The following is a 20,529-nucleotide window of genomic DNA, read 5'->3' as shown; positions in this document are numbered from 1 at the left end:
CCCCTGCTCTCTCTCTCTCTCTGAACGTGTAGTGGTCTGCGCCTTCTGGGGGATGAAGTTCCCAAAGTACCTTCTGTCACTGCCACTGCAGTTAAGCAAACTTTACAGCCAGTAAAGCCATCAACCAACACAGGCTATTCGCTGAGCAACAGTGGAGCTTTGTGGCTCCCCTCCCAGTTGACAGTAAGTTATGAGCCCTTTGTGAGTGCAGGGGAAGGAAAACAGAGATCGGAATTTGGCAGGAACATAATAATACAGAATTCTCCTGTCTGTGGAACCTGAAGTTTTCATGGAAACAATCAAGCATTGTTGGGGTAAAGAAAAGCGACTGACAGATGAAATATAGTGGGGGGCCCTTTTAGGAAAACATTCAACAAAGTGCCATTCAGGCCAGGTCCTTTCTGTCATTTATAAAGATAACTTCTATGCACTTGAGAGTTTAGAGCAAAGAGTTCCGATTGAACAAACCAAGTGTAACATCTCCCACAGTCCACAGTGCACAGAGCTGTGGAGAGGACTGGGGGTGCCAAACAAGTAGGCTGGTGGGCTGCCAGGCATCACAAGGTTCCTAGAGATACACAATGAGTATATAGGGGACAGAGGGGGAGGAGAGAAAAGGGGCCCCTGAAAAAATGCAGAGAGCCGCGCCAAAAGAGCAGGAACAATGGCTAATTATGAAGGAGTAATTTTGCAGGGGGACAGAAAAAGAGAGGGACACTGGAGACACAGAATGGATTATGAAAGCGGGGGGGGCTCAGTCTGTGGGCCTCAGTCTTTGGCCTGCTCCTTATGAGGTCATCACTGGCAGCCATTGCCCAGAAAAGTTTGGTTGGTACAACTGCCGTTTGGACATCTGGAATGTCGGCACACAGTGGCCTGCTTTCTCCACAACTATCCTGATTCTTTTCTTTTCCAAAAATAGGACGCTTCGCCAGCGCTGGTCACTCAAATTGGAAAATGTACAACGTCTAATGAAAAGAATAGCAGTTTTGTTCTCTTTTATTCTCATAGCATAAATGGATTTCTGCAGGAGCGGGGGGGGGGGGAAATTACCTACAACGCTGCTTTGATTAAGCGGCTCTATTCTAGGGATTGGCTGGACAACAGCTCATTAGTTACAGTTAGTCCCACCCCTAATTCTTTGGGGATTTGTTTTCTTTCTTTCATTCTTTCTTTCTTTCTTTCTTTCTTTCTTTCTTTCTTTCTTTCTTTCTTTCTTTCTTTCTCTGTCTTTCTCTCTCTCACTCACTCATGAATTGAAATAATTCATTGAGCGCGCAAACAAGGCACACAAATGTGTCCACCTTTGTCACTGGACGTTTTTCTCTATCTTAATGCCTTGTATGTTCTCGGCGGGACTGAGGGTGAGAAAGTGATGCCTGGCATAAAGGGAGGGAGGGAAAGGGCCATATTCTGAGAGTGGCAACGTTTCATGTGACACGTCAATCGGAAAATCAAAACAAGGGTAGTTCATTTGCTCCACCCAGATGAGACCATGTAGAAGGAACTGATGAATAGAGGTCAGGCAGGCCACACCTCACAGATTTATTATTAAGCCTTATTATGTTAGGAAACTGACATTGATTGCCGATTTAAACCACTGAAACCAATTCATTTGCCCTTGTTGAATAGAAAGCATGGTCAACAGTGTGTAACGCTGTGACAGGTCGGACGGGAGGGCCGAATAAAAGTGAGCGGCTAAACGAATGCTTGGCAGCCGGCTCTGTTTGGAGGTGGTTCAGAGTTATCCTGCTGACTGACAGCCCATACAGAGAAATAGAGGCTGCAAGGAGAAACGAGATCCGAGGAGCCAAACCAGAACCACCTGCCATTGATCTGAGTAATTGCCCAAGAATTTGGTTCACAGAAGACATGTACAGCCCCTGTTTTAGCAATGCTTCACTCACAGAGCGGCACGGAGAAAACCACTATAACTGAATGGGAAACACAGTCTAATAAAATCAGGGAGCTGACAGACATGGTTGAAGAGAAATGTGCAGTATATGCAGTCTGAGAGAACAGGCTCTGTACAGGATTAGCCGTTGACTGATACAGAAAATGTCTCACCAGTGGGCTGTTAACCATGTGTCTGACCACTGATACTTCGCTCAAACTCACACTGCATTCATCTATTTGTCAAGATGCCAGATAAATAGACATGGTAGGCCTCTGTCGAAATATAAATATCACCGCAAATGATAAACTCACTGCAATCTATTACCTACAAAAACATCAAATAAGACTCCTTTCTGCCTGGTCAGCAGTGAGCAGGTTTTGATGTGGAAATGGGGCCATTATTTCTCCTCTCACTATCTCCATCACAGCCCCAGGCCTCTGGTAGTTTCTGGTAGTCAGAGGCAGTCATGTTGACTAACACCTCGGTGGGAGAGGTTTCTCTTCTTTCCTAGCAGACGCAGACCACGCATGCATCATGACAGGCTTTCAGAATGAAATCATTAACTAAATTGCTTTCTTTAAAAACCACAAGTGTGAGCCAGGGGTTTGTGTCTGTGTCTGGCCGGTGGCCACGTCCCTCTGGTTCCCAGGCAGCCTCTCAGGCAGCCTCTGCCCGGCTCTGTTGTGGTTCCCTGCTACCACATTCATTACGCTCAGCGCAGCCCGGCTCAGCCTCAGACTCGCTACACTGTGGTGGGGCTCACTCACTGGACCCGTAGGAAATCATCTGGTCATCTCAAACTACTCCTCCATTTCAGACGGCCGCTCCACACAAAGAGGCCCTTTGTCCCAGGACGTTCATGAGCACCCTTTAGATCTCAATCAGTGAATCAATCAAAAACATAGAAACAAATCTGCTTTTATAGCTGGGGTTTTAAAGTCTGAAGGGGGTTGTCTGAAACACTGACTCAACATTTCACAAATTTACACTGCTTTATTACCAAACAACAATCCCTACTGTGACTGACATCACATCATGACACAAAGTCGCAGTTCCTAACAACACTTTATTTTTTAAACATCATTAAAATAGCATTCTGATGTGTCTAGCTGTGCCATGGAGGTTAACATTGTATTGCTGCATCTCTTACAAACAAACGTTTAAAAGACTAGTTCCTGAAAACGGAAAGCTGGGGGACAAAATCAACTGAAAAGTCAACATCCTAAAACACACAGAGAGAGAGGGACACAGTAAAAGTATATTATGCAACAAACAAAAACAGAAGACAGGGCCGTGGTCTTTGGAAATACTGTCTCTATCTGACTCAAATAGACTAAAATAAGCAGCAAACAGAAAAAGGCAAATATCTGGTGAAGGCCGGACAAATAGTGGATAGTGATTGTAGCTGAGCTGTAAGAGAGGATAACGAGCCGCCAGTCCCCCACCTCCCCCGCCCCGGCCCTCCGCCCCCGTCCTCCGCCCCCCCCCTCCCCCCGCCCTCCGCCCCCCAACCCTGGCCCTCCTCCCCGGTCCTCCGCCCCCGCCCTCGCCCTCCGCCCTCCGTCTCGGCCCTCCGCCTCGGCCCTCCGCCCGGCCCTCCTCCCCAGCCCTCTATCTGTCCTTCTCTCACTAGGCTCAAGGTAGCAGATGTGTCTTTCACAGCCTGTGGCGTGTGCAACCAATCTGCAAACAATAGCTGTGACTTGATAAAGGTCGAATGTCTGTCGCAACACACTGGTTAGGTGAGAGGTGAAAACGCAGAGTCCACACCATGCTGCAAACCCACGCCCTACAGCGGTTTCTCCTCTGACATGTCACTCCAGCCTAACTACAGGGGTGACTGTGAGAATGTGTGTGTGTGAGTTAGTGGGCCACTACCATGCTATTTAAGCCCGTCAGTAAGCCCATTACACCAGTATAAGTCACCTCCCTGACATCCCACTGAGATAACAGTTGGTGTAAACATGTACAATCCTATTAACCTAATAATATACATGGAGCCGGCTACAGTGGCCACAGGTCCGTGTGTGAAAGCCGTCTCTGAGTCTTAAATACCACAGTCAGCCATGACAGAGAAACAGATACAGACACAGCCATGACCTCTGACACCACACCCGACTCTTTGTCTGTACTGTAGACAGGACACTGGACAGGACCACAAGTTCAATCTGAGTTCATTTTGGACTCTCTCTTGGTCAATGCCTGGAGTCAATGCAGTAATAGACATTAGAATGGCATTTCTCTTTATCTATTCCAGTGGACATCGACAGTATTACAGTAAGAGAACGCTGAAGTGACATGTTCAGAGAGAGAAAGTACATCTCAGTTGATCTCTACACTGTAAATACGCTGCATTATTAATTGCATGACACACTGGTTCAATATGGATTGAATTTCACAATGCCAAAGTAAAAGCGAGTGTGTGTGTGTGTGTGTGCGTGTGAGAGTACACCGATTTTCTCCCAGGTTTATGACAGTAGTAATAAGCAAGCCTGCAGGCCACAAACAGACAAATGAGGAGGACTGGAATACATTATTAGAGCTCATCAATTATCTTTATACCAGAGCTGGAGTGATGGCTTAGTTTGTGTTGTCTCTTCTTAAAAACAAAATATCATGGGTAAAATATGAAAATATCTTTAAAGAGAACAACAGAATTATTTACATAAAAGGATAGATTATACTCATTTGAAATCAGTGGGTCGTTCCACAGATTATACAAAAAAAATTCAAATGTCCTGTGACTAGGAAATGTGTCTTATCACAAATGTGTCTTATTTCTAATATGTAAAAGCATTAATATCTATTCATTTAGTATTCTGTAACTATTCAGTTGTCTGTTCTCAGGCTGAAGAAAGCCATGAAAATAACCTCTCCAGGTACTGTCCTGTATGGTCTCGCAATATTCATGATTGTGCAGCCATTTTAAAATGATGAAAAACACATTGCATTGAGCGATATGAAAGCATAATGTCCTACGGGTGTCAGTCAGCTCAACAGTGAGTGCAGCGGAGAGACCATGTCAGGGTAAATATTTAACAGGAAGCCATTTAAACCAATAGAACTGCAGGAGAGTGAGGAGCCAACGCATGTCAGGAGAACATAGGCTGTCCTAGACTAGGGGACTGCTTTGTACAGACACAATGAATAGGAGAGGAAGCACTGATCTGTCCACTGCATTCATCTATTATAAATGCACATGTTGCCTTCATGCTGTGCAGTTAAACATATATATGCTAGGGCCTCCCGGGCGGCGCAGTGGTCCAAGGCACCGCATCGCGGGCCGGGCGCAGTACACGCTGACAGGGTCGGTAGGTGTACAGTGTTTCCTCCGACACATTGGTGCGGCTGGCTTCCGGGTTGGATGCACGCTGTGTTAAGAAGCAGTGCGGCTTGGTTGGGTTGTGTTCCGGAGGACACATGGCTCTCGACCTTTCTCATCGTTGTAGCGATGAGACAAGATAGTAGCTACTAAAAAACAATTGGATACCACGAAATTGGGGAGAAAAAGGGGGTAAAAAAAACAACGACAAAAAAACGTTAAATAAAATAAATGATATGCTACTGTAACTATGTGTACAACTATAGCTGAATGTGTAGAAATGCTGCGTATGTGTGTGTGTGTGTGTGTGTGTGTGTGTGTGTGTGTGTGTGTGTGTGTGTGTGTGTGTGTGTGTGGTGCACAAGGATGTGTGTCTATCTTTGTTCTTTGGGAGGGCCTCCCTGGGTTCCTGCAGTGTAATGTACAATCCCCTGTAAGACATCAGCAGAGTGTCAGCCAGCCATGAGTCTAGGAACGGGATAGTCGGCTATAAATGGCAAGTACAGCTCACAAGCTAAAAATAAAGGGGGTCTGTGTTTTTTAGGAATGGTGTTCCTGAATTAAACACAACAGGTGCCAAACAATAAATCAGAAAGTCTTTGCCTCAGGCTTAATGTGAAAAACAAATGAACGTCAAAGCAAGGAGAGAGTTAGCTAACTCCTGAAAAATGAATAAGAGTAAGACCGACTCATGTTTGGCCCATCACTTAACTAGACTCGGCACGTAACAGAGTGTCTCGCTAGATCTGTTTGTCTCTTTCTGTCTCTGACTACCTGTGTAATGCGTATCATGAACTTAACCACACTACAGAATTGAACATCTAAGAATGTCAGGAGAAGATTCAATTCTGGGAGAAGGGGAGAGATCATTTGCTGTGGCTTAGAGGCCACTTGGGGATTGAATCACGGCAGGACAGGACGTGAGACCATGGTAGTCACATACAGTAAGGCCGTGGGCCTGCCAGTCTGGGGGGAAACATCTCATGTTGAATGATTCATAAACACCCTGCCTGTGTGTGTCTGTGTGTTGACGTGGCTGGCCAGTAGATAGAGCTCCATGCTGTGGGAGAGTGGGAGCCCTGGCTGTGCTGTGCCCCCGGCCTCCACAGTGAAGTGCAGCAGGCTAGCTCTGGCTAGTTAGAACTGGGACCAACAGCTGCAGCCTCTATGGCATCAGGCACGCACGCACGCACGCACACACACACGCACGCACACACGCACGCACACACGCACACACGCACACACACACACACACACACACACACACACACACACACACACACACACACACACACACACAGAGAGAGAGAAAAACAAGGCATATCATAATATGCCTGTGTGTCTTTTAATGGAGTTCGCCCCTTACTAACGGCTATTATCCCTGACTAATGGCATACACTGGGCCTCTCTCATTACTGAAGTGGCTCTTTACCGGGGACCCTTGTTTCATACAGTTAGAGTTAATGCATTATGAACAGCCCACCAAGAGTAAGCAGCGATCTGCATATTCAATAACTTCTGTAATTATATGCACCATTCATCAGATGGGATCTGATTGCAGGGGAAGAGGGGAAAAGAGAGGAGCAGAGAGGTCTGATTCCTGGAGGACAGAAGTCTAATCACAAAACTAACATGATAATTGAAATCTAAATTGAAAGGCTTGGCTCACGCCGAGAGTATGTCAGGAGTAGATTGTAGAGGTATAGGTGGCTGGAGAGTGGGGAAAAGAAAGAAAGAAAGAAAGAAAGAAAGAAAGAAAGAAAGAAAGAAAGAAAGAAAGAAAGAAAGAAAGAAAGAAAGAAAGAAAGAGGGAAGGAGAGATAAAGAGAAGGAGAGAGAGAGAAACAGAAAGAGATACGGGGAAAGAGGCCAGATTAATGGAGACTGTAAAACTGCCACACTGTCAATGTGTTCAGGGTAGTGGTATTGCTTACTTATGGGTATAGGGGGCAGTGTACTAGCAGCAGTGTCCATAGCACAACTACAGTAAGAAAATCATGTCTCTCCTCAGCAGGGCCAAGACTGTTTCTGGAGAATGTACGTCAGCACGAACGCGCCACAATATTCCAAGTTGTCCTTTTCTGCCTGAACGGCCCTGTTTCTCTGAATGTAGTTTCCTGTTTTAAGAGGTAAATGTGAGGTACCTAACTGCTCGATTTTGCTTGTATAACGTGCCCATTGTTTGGTGTGAGAGGAGAAAAAGCTGCGCTTTTCTCATCCATTGAGAGACACCTGTGTTTGAAGTTTCGTAAAGAGGTCATCCTTGTGTCCACTGACTGAGGACACACAGTTTTTCTCCCCAAAACATTCTGTCCAATGAAAGCTAATCTTATCAACAATCTCTTTTCAGATACACTACCGTTCAAAAGTTTGGGGTCACTTAGAAATGTCCTTATTTTTGAAAGACAAGCACATTTTTTGGCAATTAAAATAACATCAGATGTATTTATAAATACAGTGTAGACATTGTTAATGTTGTAAATGACTATTGTAGCTGGAAACGGCTGATTTTCTATGGAATATCTACATAGGCGTACAGAGGCCCATTATCAGCAACCATCACTCCTGTGTTCCAATGGCACGTTGTGTTAGCTAATCCAGGTTTATAATTTTAAAAGGCTAATTGATCATTAAAAACCCTTTGGCAATTATGTTAGCACAGCTGAAAACTGTTGTCCTGATTAAAGAAGCAATAAAACTGGCCTTCAGACTCGTTGAGTATCTGGAGAACAGCATTTGTGCGTTCGATTACAGGCTCAAAATGGCTAGAAACTTATGTAACTCGTCAGTCTATTCTTGTTCTGAGAAATGAAGGCTATTCCATGCAAGAAATTGCCAAGAAACTGAACATCTCGTACAACGCTTGAGAAACAGACAAGTTCTCAACTGGCAGGTTCATTAAATAGTACCCGCAAAACACCAGTCTCATCTTCGGCAGTGAGGAGGCGACTCCTCTCTAATGTACTTGTCCTCTTGCTCAGTTGTGCACCGGGGCCTCCCACTTCTCTTTCTATTCTGGCCAGGGCCAGTTTGTGCTGTTCTGTGAAGGGAGTAGCACACAGCGTTGTATGAGATCTTCCGTTTCTTGGCCATTTCTTGCATGGAATAGCCTTTATTTCTCAGAACAAGAATAGACTGACGAGTTTCAGAAGAAAGTTCTTTGTTTCTAGCATTTTGAGCCTCTAATCGAACGCACAAATGCTGATGCTCCAGATTTGATTTATTTATTTATTTCACCTTTATGTAACCAGGTAAGCCAGTTGAGCACAAGTTCTCATTTACAACTGCGACCTGGTCAAGATAAAGCAAAGCAGTGTGACACAAACAACAACAGAGAGTTACACATGTAATAAACAAACATACAGTCAATAACACAATAGAAAAGTCTATATACAGTGTCGGCAAATTAAATAAGATTAGGGAGGTAAGGCAATAAATAGGCCGTAGTGGCGAAATAATTACAATTTCACAAATAAGCACTGGAGTGATAGATGTGCAGAAGATGAGTGTGCAAGTATAGATACTGGGGTGCAAAAGAGCAAAATAGAGAACTGGAAGGAAAGGTGGCCAAAGGAGGAATTGGCTTTGGGGGTGACCAGTGAAATATACCTGCTGGAGAGCGTGCTACAGGTGGGTGCTGCTATGGTGACCAGTGAGCTGAGATAAGGCGGAGCTTTACCTAGGAGAGACTTATAGATGACCTGGAGCCAGTTGGTTTGGCAACAAATATGAAGCGAGGAAAAGCCAAAGAGAACATATACAGGTCGTAGTGGTGGGTAGTATATGGGGTTTTGGTGACAAAATGGATGGCACTATGATAGGCTGCATCCAATTTGCTGAGTAAAGTGTTGGAGGCTATTTTGTAAATGACATCGCCGAAGTCAAGGATCGGTAGGATAGTCACAAGGGTATGTTTGGCAGCTTGAGTGAAGGATGCTTTGTTGCGAAATAGGAAGCCGATTCTACATTTAATTTTGGATTGGAGATGCTTAATATGAGCGTGGAAGGAGAGTTTACAGTCTAACCAGACACCTAGGTATTTGTAGTTGTCCACATATTCTAAGTCAAAACTGTCCAGAGTAGTGATGCTGGATGGGCATGCAGATGCGGGCAGCGATTGGTTGGAGAGCATGCATTTAGTTTTACTTGCATTTAAGAGCAGTTGGAGGCCAAGGAAGGAGAGTTGTATGGCATTGAAGCTCATCTCGAGGTTAGTTAACACCGTGTCCAAAGAAGGACCAAAAGTATACAGAATGGTGTCGTCTGCGTAGAGGTGGATGAGAGAATCACCATCCGCAAGAGCGACATCATTGATGTATACAGAGAAAAGAGTCGGCCCGAGAATTGAACCCTGTGGCACCCCCATAGAGACTGCCAGAGGTCTGGACAACAGGCCCTCCGATTTAACACACTGAACTCTATCTGAGAAGTAGTTGGTGAACCAGGCGAGGCAGTCATTCGAGAAACCAAGGCTGTTGAGTCTGCCAATAAGAATGCGGTGATTGACAGAGTCTTGACAGAGCTTTGGCCAGGTCGATGAATACGGCTGCACAGTATTGTCTTTTGTCGATGGCGATTGTGATATTGTTTAGGACCTTGAGCGTGGCTGAGGTGCACCCATGCCCAGCTCGGAAACGAGATTGCATAGTGGAGAAGGTTCGGTGGGATTTGAAATGGTTGGTGATCTGTTTGTTAATTTGGATTTCGAAGACCTTAGAAAGGCAGGGTAGGTCTGTAACAGTTTTGGTCTAGAGTGTCTCCCCTTTTGAAGAGGGGGGTGACCAAGGCAGATTTTCAATCTTTCTGGATCTCAGACGATACAAAAGAGAGATTGAACAGGCTATGAATATGGGTTGCAACAATTGCAGTGGATCATTTTAGAAAGAGAGGGTCCAGATTGCCTAGCCCGGCTGATTTGTAGGGGTCCAGATACTCAACTAGTATAAAGAAGGCCAGTTTTATTGCTTCTTTAATCAGAACAACAGTTTTCAGCTGTGCTAACATAATTGCAAAAGGGTTTACTAATGATCAATTAGCTTTTTAAAATTATAAACTTGGATTAGCTAACACAACATGTCATTGGAACACAGGAGTGATGGTTGCTGATAATGGGCCTCTGTACACCTATGTAGATATTACATAGAAAATCAGCCGTTTCCAGCTACAATAGTCATTTACAACATTAACAATGTCTACACTGTATTTCTGATCAATTTGATGTTATTTAAATGGACAAAATATTTGCTTTTCTTTCGAAAATAAGGACATTTCTAAGTGACCCCAAACATTTGAAAGGTAGTATACATGAGATCAGGAATGAATCTGTGATGAGACTTGACTGGGTCGTAGGAAATCAGCTTCCCTTAGAGGACTCAGTTGACAGTTTGGCATTGTGTGGTAAGAAAAGACTAAAGGGAGAAATTAACCCATCTACCCCAGCCAGTCCTCTGTCCCTCCCGTCCTCCTCTCTCCTTCCCTGCTCTGCTATTTCTCCAGACTCTGAATTCATATTCCGCCCTCAATAACAGTTAATTAGTAATGCCAAATTAATTAACCTATACTGCTGTATCAGTGGCCTGGGCCATAAATTAGCTTAATGTGGGCAGACGTATGCAGCTGTAATAAGGGACATAAAACGTAAAGAGAAACACATAGGCCCGTAGATCATAGACGGTTATAACTCTGCAGTGGTTTAGGAGGACCCACTCTGGTCCAGACAGAGTATTCAGCTATCACATCAGCTCTTTGTGCTTTTTCTCTCCTCACAGGAACTTTTATACGACGATTCAAATAAAAAGGCGACACACAGTATATCAACCGTGTGTTTTCATTACTACCGTAACTCCTCAGGTTTTGGCAATTGCGTTATTGCGTTCGTTTGCTTTTATCATTTGCCGTATATAATTATGTGAAAGACTGTGTTAAGATATCATGTGTACCTGTTAGTACTAGGCATGGAATAGATCCTCTACCTCCTAGGGTGTGTTTGTGTAGAGTGATCATCCAAGAGGGAATGTTGTTATCAGAGAAGTGTGTAGACTAGAGGTGCCAGAACCAAATAGAGAGGCCGTGCGTTCCCCTCTCCTGCTGCACGGGGAAGAGGGAACAGGGATGGGAAAAGGCTGGAGGCACTTCAAGTAGCTTCTGACAGATCCTTCTAATTGGAGAGTTATTTTTCCTCCAAGTCTCTGGTATAAATCTAGTTTGTGTTTATTTAGAGTCAGTAAGGGAACAAGTAGGTTTTGGCCGTGTGGCATGTTCCCTCTCTCTTCTCTCTCTATCCCTCCAGTTAGTGTGACTGACGTGTCTGTGTTGAGCACATGGAAGCAGCACAAAACAAACTGCTATTGTAAAAAGGGATGATGACTTCGGCTGTCCTTGGATTACATGGTGACTGTTCCGCAGTCCTATCCCCCAGTGGGCTCGTCTAACAGCTCACACCGAAGAGCCTATTAGGCCTGGACTCCACGCCGTTGTTAGAAAGGGTCTTGTCCTTTCAGAACACTCTCTCTCTTGCTTTCTATTCTTTCAAGACAAGGTGGTGGAGGAACACAAGTCCATTGTTCCCTCGCAGATGGAAGTTGGAGTTACTACGGAAACAGCTCTAATCATTCTTTTTCCCACCTTTCTTCATATTAATGGCCTATCAAGTGCTACCTTTTAAGTCAGTGGCCAGCGTTCCATGAGCACAGCTCCCTTAATTACATTTGATTCTATTCGCACGTAGACAACATGATGAGCTAATCGAAATGTGCTAAATAATGATGTACTGTGAGCAACTATTCCTTATCCTGAGGCCTGGTCTAAGAATATCAATAATGAGGCCGTTATTAAGGATCTGACTTTAAAATGCTGCCCTGCCACCAAAACAGAGAGCATAATTGTTCTGGTGTTGTCTACACAATCAACAACTCATTGTTGTGGACTTGAGAACTAAGGGAGCAGGGAATGGGTCTCATAATGATTGGTCTGTGCTGCCATGCAGGCTCTGTATAGAATTGTCCACAGAAGAATGTCCTTGATAGACTGCTGATTTGTTGAAAGTGGTGTGAATGAAGACAACTGTCTGGATTTTTAGAAAAATGTCCTCTTTTCTGTCTGTCTCTCTCGCCGCTCAAATAGCCACCAAGCCTCATTAGAGCAGGACCATTCATATGGTGAAAGGCTGGGAGTCACACAGACCCTTCTGAGAGGACATGGAGAGTAGCAGCTAACTAGATGCTTGAACAGGCGCAGATCTACTCCTTTCACTCATCTCTCCCTGAGGAAAGGGAAATGGCTCTATGGTCAGCCTTAAAAAACAGAGAAACCCTCCTAACTAACATGTCAAAAAGGTTTCTTTAAGCAATATAAATAATCATGGAGAATAACATCAACTCAATGCGGCTGAGATGTGTTATCTTGATTACATTCCAGCACATTTAAAAAGCAAAGAATTGTAGCTATATATACATTTTCAGCTTGTTGAGATTAATAAACACTCACATGGAAGGTGAAAATTGTAGATTAAGTTGTAAGGGCTGAAAGAAACGTTAAGTGAGATGTTTTGCGTCTACATTTAACGGGTGAAAGCTCAGTGGGGTTGTCCAAACGCGGAGCTGCACCTTTTAAATGTGCTCCATTGTGAGGCAGGGGAGAGGAGAAGGAATGCTAAGTGGGCCCCTTTGCCTAGTCAACCTTCAGTGGGTTGCATTTATCTTCATCTTGTTAGACTAAATTAATTAACAATCTCCTTGTTACACACTTTCTCCTTTCATTACATCAAATAATGTGAGAGATGCAGGAGGAGGTCCTCTCTACTGGGATTAGCCAGTGACTGTTACAGATCTCACACACGCACGCACGCACACTCACACTCACACACACACACACACACACACACACACACACACACACACACACACACACACACACACACACACACACACACACACACACACTCACACTCACACTCACACTCACACTCACACACACACTCACACACACACACACACACACACACACACACACACACACACACACACACACACACACACACACACACACACACACACAATCTGCTCAAATATAATCACGTTCTTCATAAATATGCAGCTAAATTGAAACACTGCTTCTCTAAAACAAAGCTGGCTTCTAATGTGAGTAAGAACAGATCCTATTCCACCAAAATACATTGTGCACTAACTGTATAATTGAGTGAATTCTTTCACTTTGTTGCAGACGTACTGCTCTGTATGTGAGATTTAAACAGAATGTCATTATTTTCTAAGACAGTACAAAGGCTCCATGCTACATTATTAATATAAAGTGAACCTGTTTAAAGTTCTCCCTGATGTATTTTTCACAATGACTATTCCTCTGCCTGCATCAGCGCGCATTAACAACCAGCATCATTTTCTAAACTGAAAATGGGAGATTGGTACTTTTACAGCTACTGCAACTATGAGTCAAAACAAGAAGTGATGACTAATTAGTGTAAAATAATGACTAGTTTGTCCAGTGGTATGTTAGTGAGTGACGCAGATGAGTGACGCAGATATGAAATGTGAAAAGTCATCTTAAACATCTGCCCCTCTGTCAGAGCAGAAGTGGAACTTCTGGGCCACACAGCTGGGGAGACGACTGAGTTTAATAGACAACATGTCCTTTCAGAGTACTACACAGAAATAGATGTATTAATGAGGCACAAGGCATAGTTGCTGTCATACTTTCACATAATTGCACTGACAGAGCCCCCTTTGACCCAATTCAATTGCTTAAGAAAATATGTTGTGGTGCTAGCTAGACTGAAGAAACATGGTCCGTCTCCCATACCCCTCCCCTCCCATTCTCTCTCTCCCTCCGAACCTTCCCTCCCCAGGACACAAGCCGTGGCCAAGCAAAAGGCCAGACCCTTAAAGGCAAAGCCTGCCTTTAATCTTGGCCTGATTGTTGAGGCCTCTGTCCTCCAATCACCCGAGCATGTGTGCGTGATATCGTTCCACTGGCACTTCTCATTTAATTAAAACAGACAGTGACAGAAGGATGTGGATTAGGAACCCTAATGATGCATTTACTTAGATGAATCGCAGTGTTCTCTCAGAGTAATGATTCCAACAAAGAACAAAAGGAAATTGTTACGAAAGAGGCTAGCAGTCATGTTTTGTCTATGTGGGTCGATTTGGGTCTTCAAGTTATTGGGCTGTAAGAATCTCAGTTGGATTTAAGAGGTGTTGCTTTCTTAAGCCCTCCCCCACCCTCTGTTCAGCTAGATATCTGCCCAACTGGTGCTGCTTCAACAGGTGGCTGGAGTCAAACACAATCCTCCACTCTGTAGCATTAGTGGCCCAGTGGAAATGAATAGAGGCAACATACCTTCAATAATCCAACACATGCCTGAGTATGATCCCCAGCCTCCGGCCAACACTGGAGTTGTAACACTCACTAGACCTTGGAAACAGAGGCTATTTAAGGACATTTCTAATAAATATGATTTTTGAAGATATATGTTTGCTTGGATAGGGTAACCCAGAGAGCTTTTGTGCTATATTTGGAATGAAATGGCTGATCTATAGCGCCTCTCAAATCTCACTTCATTCTGGTGTGCTGGGCAACTGACTGTGAATTGTTTTTGCTCATCCTGTCTTTTTACTGCTGTCTGTGTAGAGAATAAGGACACTCAATAGTAACCTTTTAAACTAGATACTAATGGGGTATTTTAAAGCTGTGTTATATCAATGTCTTTTTACGGCATTATCATGTCCTTTATTTTACCGGGTTCCAACACTTCTGGGGGAATGGTGTTCATTTAATAAAATAAATTACCTTTTGAAAAAAATCTAAGAGGATTCATTAGCTTTACTAAAGTTTGGCTGACAGCAGCTTTGAAAGGCAGATCCTGTTGCTGCTGCGTCTTTTAACAAGGCACCATTAATTAGGCTGCAACATTCAAGCCTGGAGAAGGTCGCTCACAAGGAGAGGAAAGAGGAGCCAATGGCGAATATAATCACTTATTGACTTCCTCCGTGTTATAACAGCACAAATTCACAGGATGGTTTAAAAGAAAAATAGCATCAAGGTTACATTTTTTTTTAACTTTGCGGTCAAGGACAAACACACAACAGGAAACAGTACATCACAAACCGAGCCACACCCCGACCCTCACCCCACCTGACCTGGCCATGAGTCTAAAAGAGGGGGGCAGACAAAAGCATGCAGTACGAACACGGAAACCTTAGTTTGAGAGGCACAGTACCCAGGGGTGAGATGGGGGGGGTCTCTCTACACATCTGTGTGTGAGGTTAGAGTGACAACTGCTTTCAGTCTGACTATGGAGTGTGTTGGGTATCAGTGTGAGTATGCCACGGAGAACGCTCTAGAGGGGGAAAGGTGGAAGTGTCTATTTTACACGAACAACATACAGCTGGGGTGGATTGCCAGGCACACAACCCTCCCACTGACCCCACCCAGCCAGGGAGGAACGTGATCTAAGGCTAGGTGTTGGGAGCTGGAGCTGTGAAGGGACAGATGAGTTTAGCCCCTGGCCCCTGACCCCCTGACCCACGACTTTACAACAACAACTCAAAAAGAAACTAACCTCAGTAAAAAGCTGCTACGAAGAAAGCCCTCCATGTCAGCGTGTGGGGTTCTGCGGCAGGAGAAATACAGAGAACCATTTTAACACTGAAAAAAAGCAACATGCAACAAACACAGAGCAATGCATGCATCTTTCTCTTCTAATAAGGTATGTCTTTAATTAAGGCAGTGTGGAGGATAGGAAGCTCATCCTCTCCTCTGCATTGACATCATTACTTCTAGTCTTTCCTCAGAGAGGGGAGTGGATCTGCATACAGCAAGGGCCTGATGATGTGTTTGCAACAAATAAACCCTTTCCTATTGATCCTAGCGCAGCATTCTTCCTAAGCTCTCTCCAGAGTGACACATACATTTCTGTAACCGCTGATCCCAGACCAGCTTCTGGCAGGGCTCAGAGTGGTAGGAGGAGCAGCCAGAGGTGGTCCAGTTGTGGTCCATGTGTGGCAAGGGCTCTGTGGTTTCTAGGAGCCCGATGCTGGGACACGCACCACCATGGAGGTGGGAGGGTGTGGTTCACAATGTCACTGTGTGGCAAGGGCTCTGTGGTTTCTAAGAGCCCGATGCTGGGACACGCACCACCATGGAGGTGGGAGGGTGTGGTTCACAATGTCACTGTGTGGCAAGGGCTCTGTGGTTTCTAGGAGCCCGATGCTGGGACACGCACCACCATGGAGGTGGGAGGGTGTGGTTCACAATGTCACTGTGTGGCAAGGGCTCTGTGGTTTCTAGGAGCCCGATGCTGGGACACGCACCACCATGGAGGTGGGAGGGTGTGGTTCACAATGTCACTGTGTGGCAAGGGCTCTGTGGCTCCTAGGAGCCCCACCACAGGGGCCCGATGCTGGGACACGCACCACCATGGAGGTGGGAGGGTGTGGTTCACAATGTCAGTGTTTGGAGAGGGCTCTGTGGCTCCTAGGAGCCCCACCACAGGGGCCCGATGCTGGGACACGCACCACCATGGAGGTGGGAGGGTGTGGTTCACAATGTCACTGTTTGGAGAGGGCTCTGTGGCTCCTAGGAGCCCCACCACAGGGGCCCGATGCTGGGACACGCACCGCCATGGAGGTGGGAGGGTGTGGTTCACAATGTCACTGTTTGGAGAGGTCGTTTAGAAGCCTCGCCCGAAACATTTTGGAAGCACATGGCTGGAAATGATTCCCAACAGGTTTCATTAGCTTCTGTTACTGGTCTTCAGAATATTGTGATTTTGGACTGCTGTGTGCTTCTCTTTAAGCACTATCATCAACATATGGTCAACCATGGTTCCGGTTCCGGTTGGAGCGAGCGGTCGCATTCGCACTTCGCTCTGCAGGTTGTATAACTTTTTCATTACATTTCATTATAGTACAACGGTTGATTTGTCTAATCTTAGCAATTCTTCTTAGCTAGCTACATAGCCGTCCTTGTATCAGAGATAATTGCATAATTATCGTATTTCGTCGCCCTAACGTAGCCTTCACTGCTATTCGCCCAGGAGCTAGCTAACGCTAGCTAACGCACACAGATTAGCATCACTGTAGTGCTATTCACTCAACTGTACGACTTGATTAGTTTACTGTTAGCTAGCTACATAATCTTAGCCATTCTTCTTAGCTAGCTACATAGCCGTCCTTGTATCAGTGATAATTGCATAATTATCGTATTTCGTATTTCGTCGCCCTAACGTAGCCTTCACTGCTATTCGCCCAGGAGCTAGCAACGCTAGCTAACGCACACAGATTAGCATCACTGTAGTGCTATTCACTCAACTGTACGACTTGATTAGTTCAGTGTTAGCTAGCTACATAGCTGTCTTTGTTTCCAAGATAATTGTGTAGTTTAGTGTGTGTAGCCTTGGAGTGATTATCTTAATTCACTGAGGTTCGCTAGCCAGCTATTGTCGTTCTTTTAACTCAACGTAACGTAAACAACACTGCTAGCTAGCCAGCTAGCCCCCGAATAGCAGCACTGTAGAAATTATTACACTCAACGGAACGACTTGATTAGTGTAGTGTCAACAACGCAGCTACTGCCAGCTAGCCTACTTTAGCAGTACTGTATCATTTTAATCATTTTAGTCAATAAGATTCTTGCTACGTAAGCCTAACTTTCTGAACATTCGAGACGTGTAGTCCGCTTGTCATTCCAATTTCCTTGCATTAGCGTAGCCTTTTCTGTAGCCTGTCAACTATGTGTCTGTCTATCCCTGTTCTCTCCTCTCTGCACAGACCATACAAACGCTCCACACCGCGTGACCGCGACCACCCTAACCTGGTGGTCCCAGCGCGTACGACCCACGTGGAGTTCCAGGTCTCCGGTAGCCTCTGGAACTGCCAATCTGCGGCCAACAAGGCAGAGTTCATCTCAGCCTATGCCTCCCTCCAGTCCCTTGACTTCTTGGCACTGACGGAAACATGGATCACCACAGATAACACTGCTACTCCTACTGCTCTCTCCTCGTCCGCCCACGTGTTCTCGCACACCCCGAGAGCTTCTGGTCAGCGGGGTGGTGGCACCGGGATCCTCATCTCTCCCAAGTGGTCTTTCTCTCTTTCTCCCTTACCCATCTGTCTATTGCCTCCTTTGAATTCCATGCTGTCACAGTTACCAGCCCTTTCAAGCTTAACATCCTTATCATTTATCGCCCTCCAGGTTCCCTTGGAGAGTTCATCAATGAGCTTGATGCCTTGATAAGCTCCTTTCCTGAGGACGGCTCACCTCTCACAGTTCTGGGCGACTTTAACCTCCCCACGTCTACCTTTGACTCATTCCTCTCTGCCTCCTTCTTTCCACTCCTCTCCTCTTTTGACCTCACCCTCTCACCTTCCCCCTACTCACAAGGCAGGCAATACGCTTGACCTCATCTTTACTAGATGCTGTTCTTCCACTAACCTCATTGCAACTCCCCTCCAAGTCTCCGACCACTACCTTGTATCCTTTTCCCTCTCGCTCTCATCCAACACTTCCCACACTGCCCCTACTCGGATGGTATCGCGCCGTCCCAACCTTCGCTCTCTCTCCCCCGCTACTCTCTCCTCTTCCATCCTATCTTCTCTTCCCTCTGCTCAAACTTTCTCCAACCTATCTCCTGATTCTGCCTCCTCAACCCTCCTCTCCTCCCTTACTGCATCCTTTGACTCCCTATGTCCCCTATCCTCCAGGCCGGCTCGGTCCTCCCCTCCCGCTCCGTGGCTCGACGACTCATTGCGAGCTCACAGAACAGGGCTCCGGGCAGCCGAGCGGAAATGGAGGAAAACTCGCCTCCCTGCGGACCTGGCATCCTTTCACTCCCTCCTCTCTACATTTTCCTCCTCTGTCTCTGCTGCTAAAGCCACTTTCTACCATTCTAAGTTCCAAGCATCTGCCTCTAACCCTAGGAAGCTCTTTGCCACCTTCTCCTCCCTCCTGAATCCTCCCCCCCCCTCCTCCCTCTCTGCAGATGACTTCGTCAACCATTTTGAAAAGAAGGTCGATGACATCCGATCCTCGTTTGCTAAGTCAAACGACACCGCTGGTTCTGCTCACACTGCCCTACCCTATGCTCTGACCTCTTTCTCCCCTCTCTCTCCAGATGAAATCTCGCGTCTTGTGACGGCCGGCCGCCCAACAACCTGCCCGCTTGACCCTATCCCCTCCTCTCTTCTCCAGACCATTTCCGGAGACCTTCTCCCTTACCTCACCTCGCTCATCAACTCATCCCTGACCGCTGGCTACGTCCCTCCCGTCTTCAAGAGAGCGAGAGTTGCACCCCTTCTGAAAAAACCTACACTCGATCCCTCCGATGTCAACAACTACAGACCAGTATCCCTTCTCTCTTTTCTCTCCAAAACTCTTGAGCGTGCCGTCCTTGGCCAGCTCTACCGCTATCTCTCTCAGAATGACCTTCTTGATCCAAACCAGTCAGGTTTCAAGACTAGTCATTCAACTGAGACTGCTCTTCTCTGTATCACGGAGGCGCTCCGCACTGCTAAAGCTAACTCTCTCTCCTCTGCTCTCATCCTTCTAGACCTATCGGCTGCCTTCGACACTGTGAACCATCAGATCCTCCTCTCCACCCTCTCCGAGTTGGGCATCTCCGGCGCGGCCCACGCTTGGATTGCGTCCTACCTGACAGGTCGCTCCTACCAGGTGGCGTGGCGAGAATCTGTCTCCTCACCACGCGCTCTCACCACTGGTGTCCCCCAGGGCTCTGTTCTAGGCCCTCTCTTATTCTCGCTATACACCAAGTCACTTGGCTCTGTCATAACCTCACATGGTCTCTCCTATCATTGCTATGCAGACGACACACAATTAATCTTCTCCTTTCCCCCTTCTGATGACCAGGTGGCGAATCGCATCTCTGCATGTCTGGCAGACATATCAGTGTGGATGACGGATCACCACCTCAAGCTGAACCTCAGCAAGACGGAGCTCCTCTTCCTCCCGGGAAGGACTGCCCGTTCCATGATCTCGCCATCACGGTTGACAACTCCATTGTGTCCTCCTCCCAGAGCGCTAAGAACCTTGGCGTGATCCTGGACAACACACTGACGTTCTCAACTAACATCAAGGCGGTGTCCCGTTCCTGTAGGTTCATGCTCTACAACATCCGCAGAGTACGACCCTGCCTCACACAGGAAGCGGCGCAGGTCCTAATCCAGGCACTTGTCATCTCCCGTCTTGATTACTGCAACTCGCTGTTGGCTGGGCTCCCTGCCTGTGCCATTAAACCCCTACAACTCATCCAGAACGCCGCAGCCCGTCTGGTGTTCAA

The 20,529-nt window shown here is 46.0% G+C and overlaps 1 protein-coding gene across 3 annotated transcripts in view; it reads right to left on the bottom strand.

Annotated features, from left to right (window-relative positions):
* Positions 1-20,529, bottom strand: part of LOC118377533 (transcription factor SOX-6-like) — a 227,105-nt gene that overhangs the window by 158,233 nt on the left and 48,343 nt on the right. For 2 of the 3 annotated variants that reach the window (XM_052483931.1, XM_052483926.1), the window contains exon 4: positions 15,796-15,846. The exons of the other annotated variant lie outside the window; for it this stretch is intronic. In XM_052483931.1, the coding sequence (XP_052339891.1) occupies positions 15,796-15,830 (35 nt within the window). In that variant the 5' untranslated portion in view covers positions 15,831-15,846. The remainder of the gene's footprint in view (positions 1-15,795; positions 15,847-20,529) is intronic. 3 annotated transcript variants of the gene reach the window in all.

Source organism: Oncorhynchus keta, chromosome 2 (genome assembly GCF_023373465.1).
Source record: "Oncorhynchus keta strain PuntledgeMale-10-30-2019 chromosome 2, Oket_V2, whole genome shotgun sequence".
NCBI lineage: Eukaryota > Metazoa > Chordata > Actinopteri > Salmoniformes > Salmonidae > Oncorhynchus > Oncorhynchus keta.
This window is presented reverse-complemented; position numbering and strand designations above follow the sequence as displayed.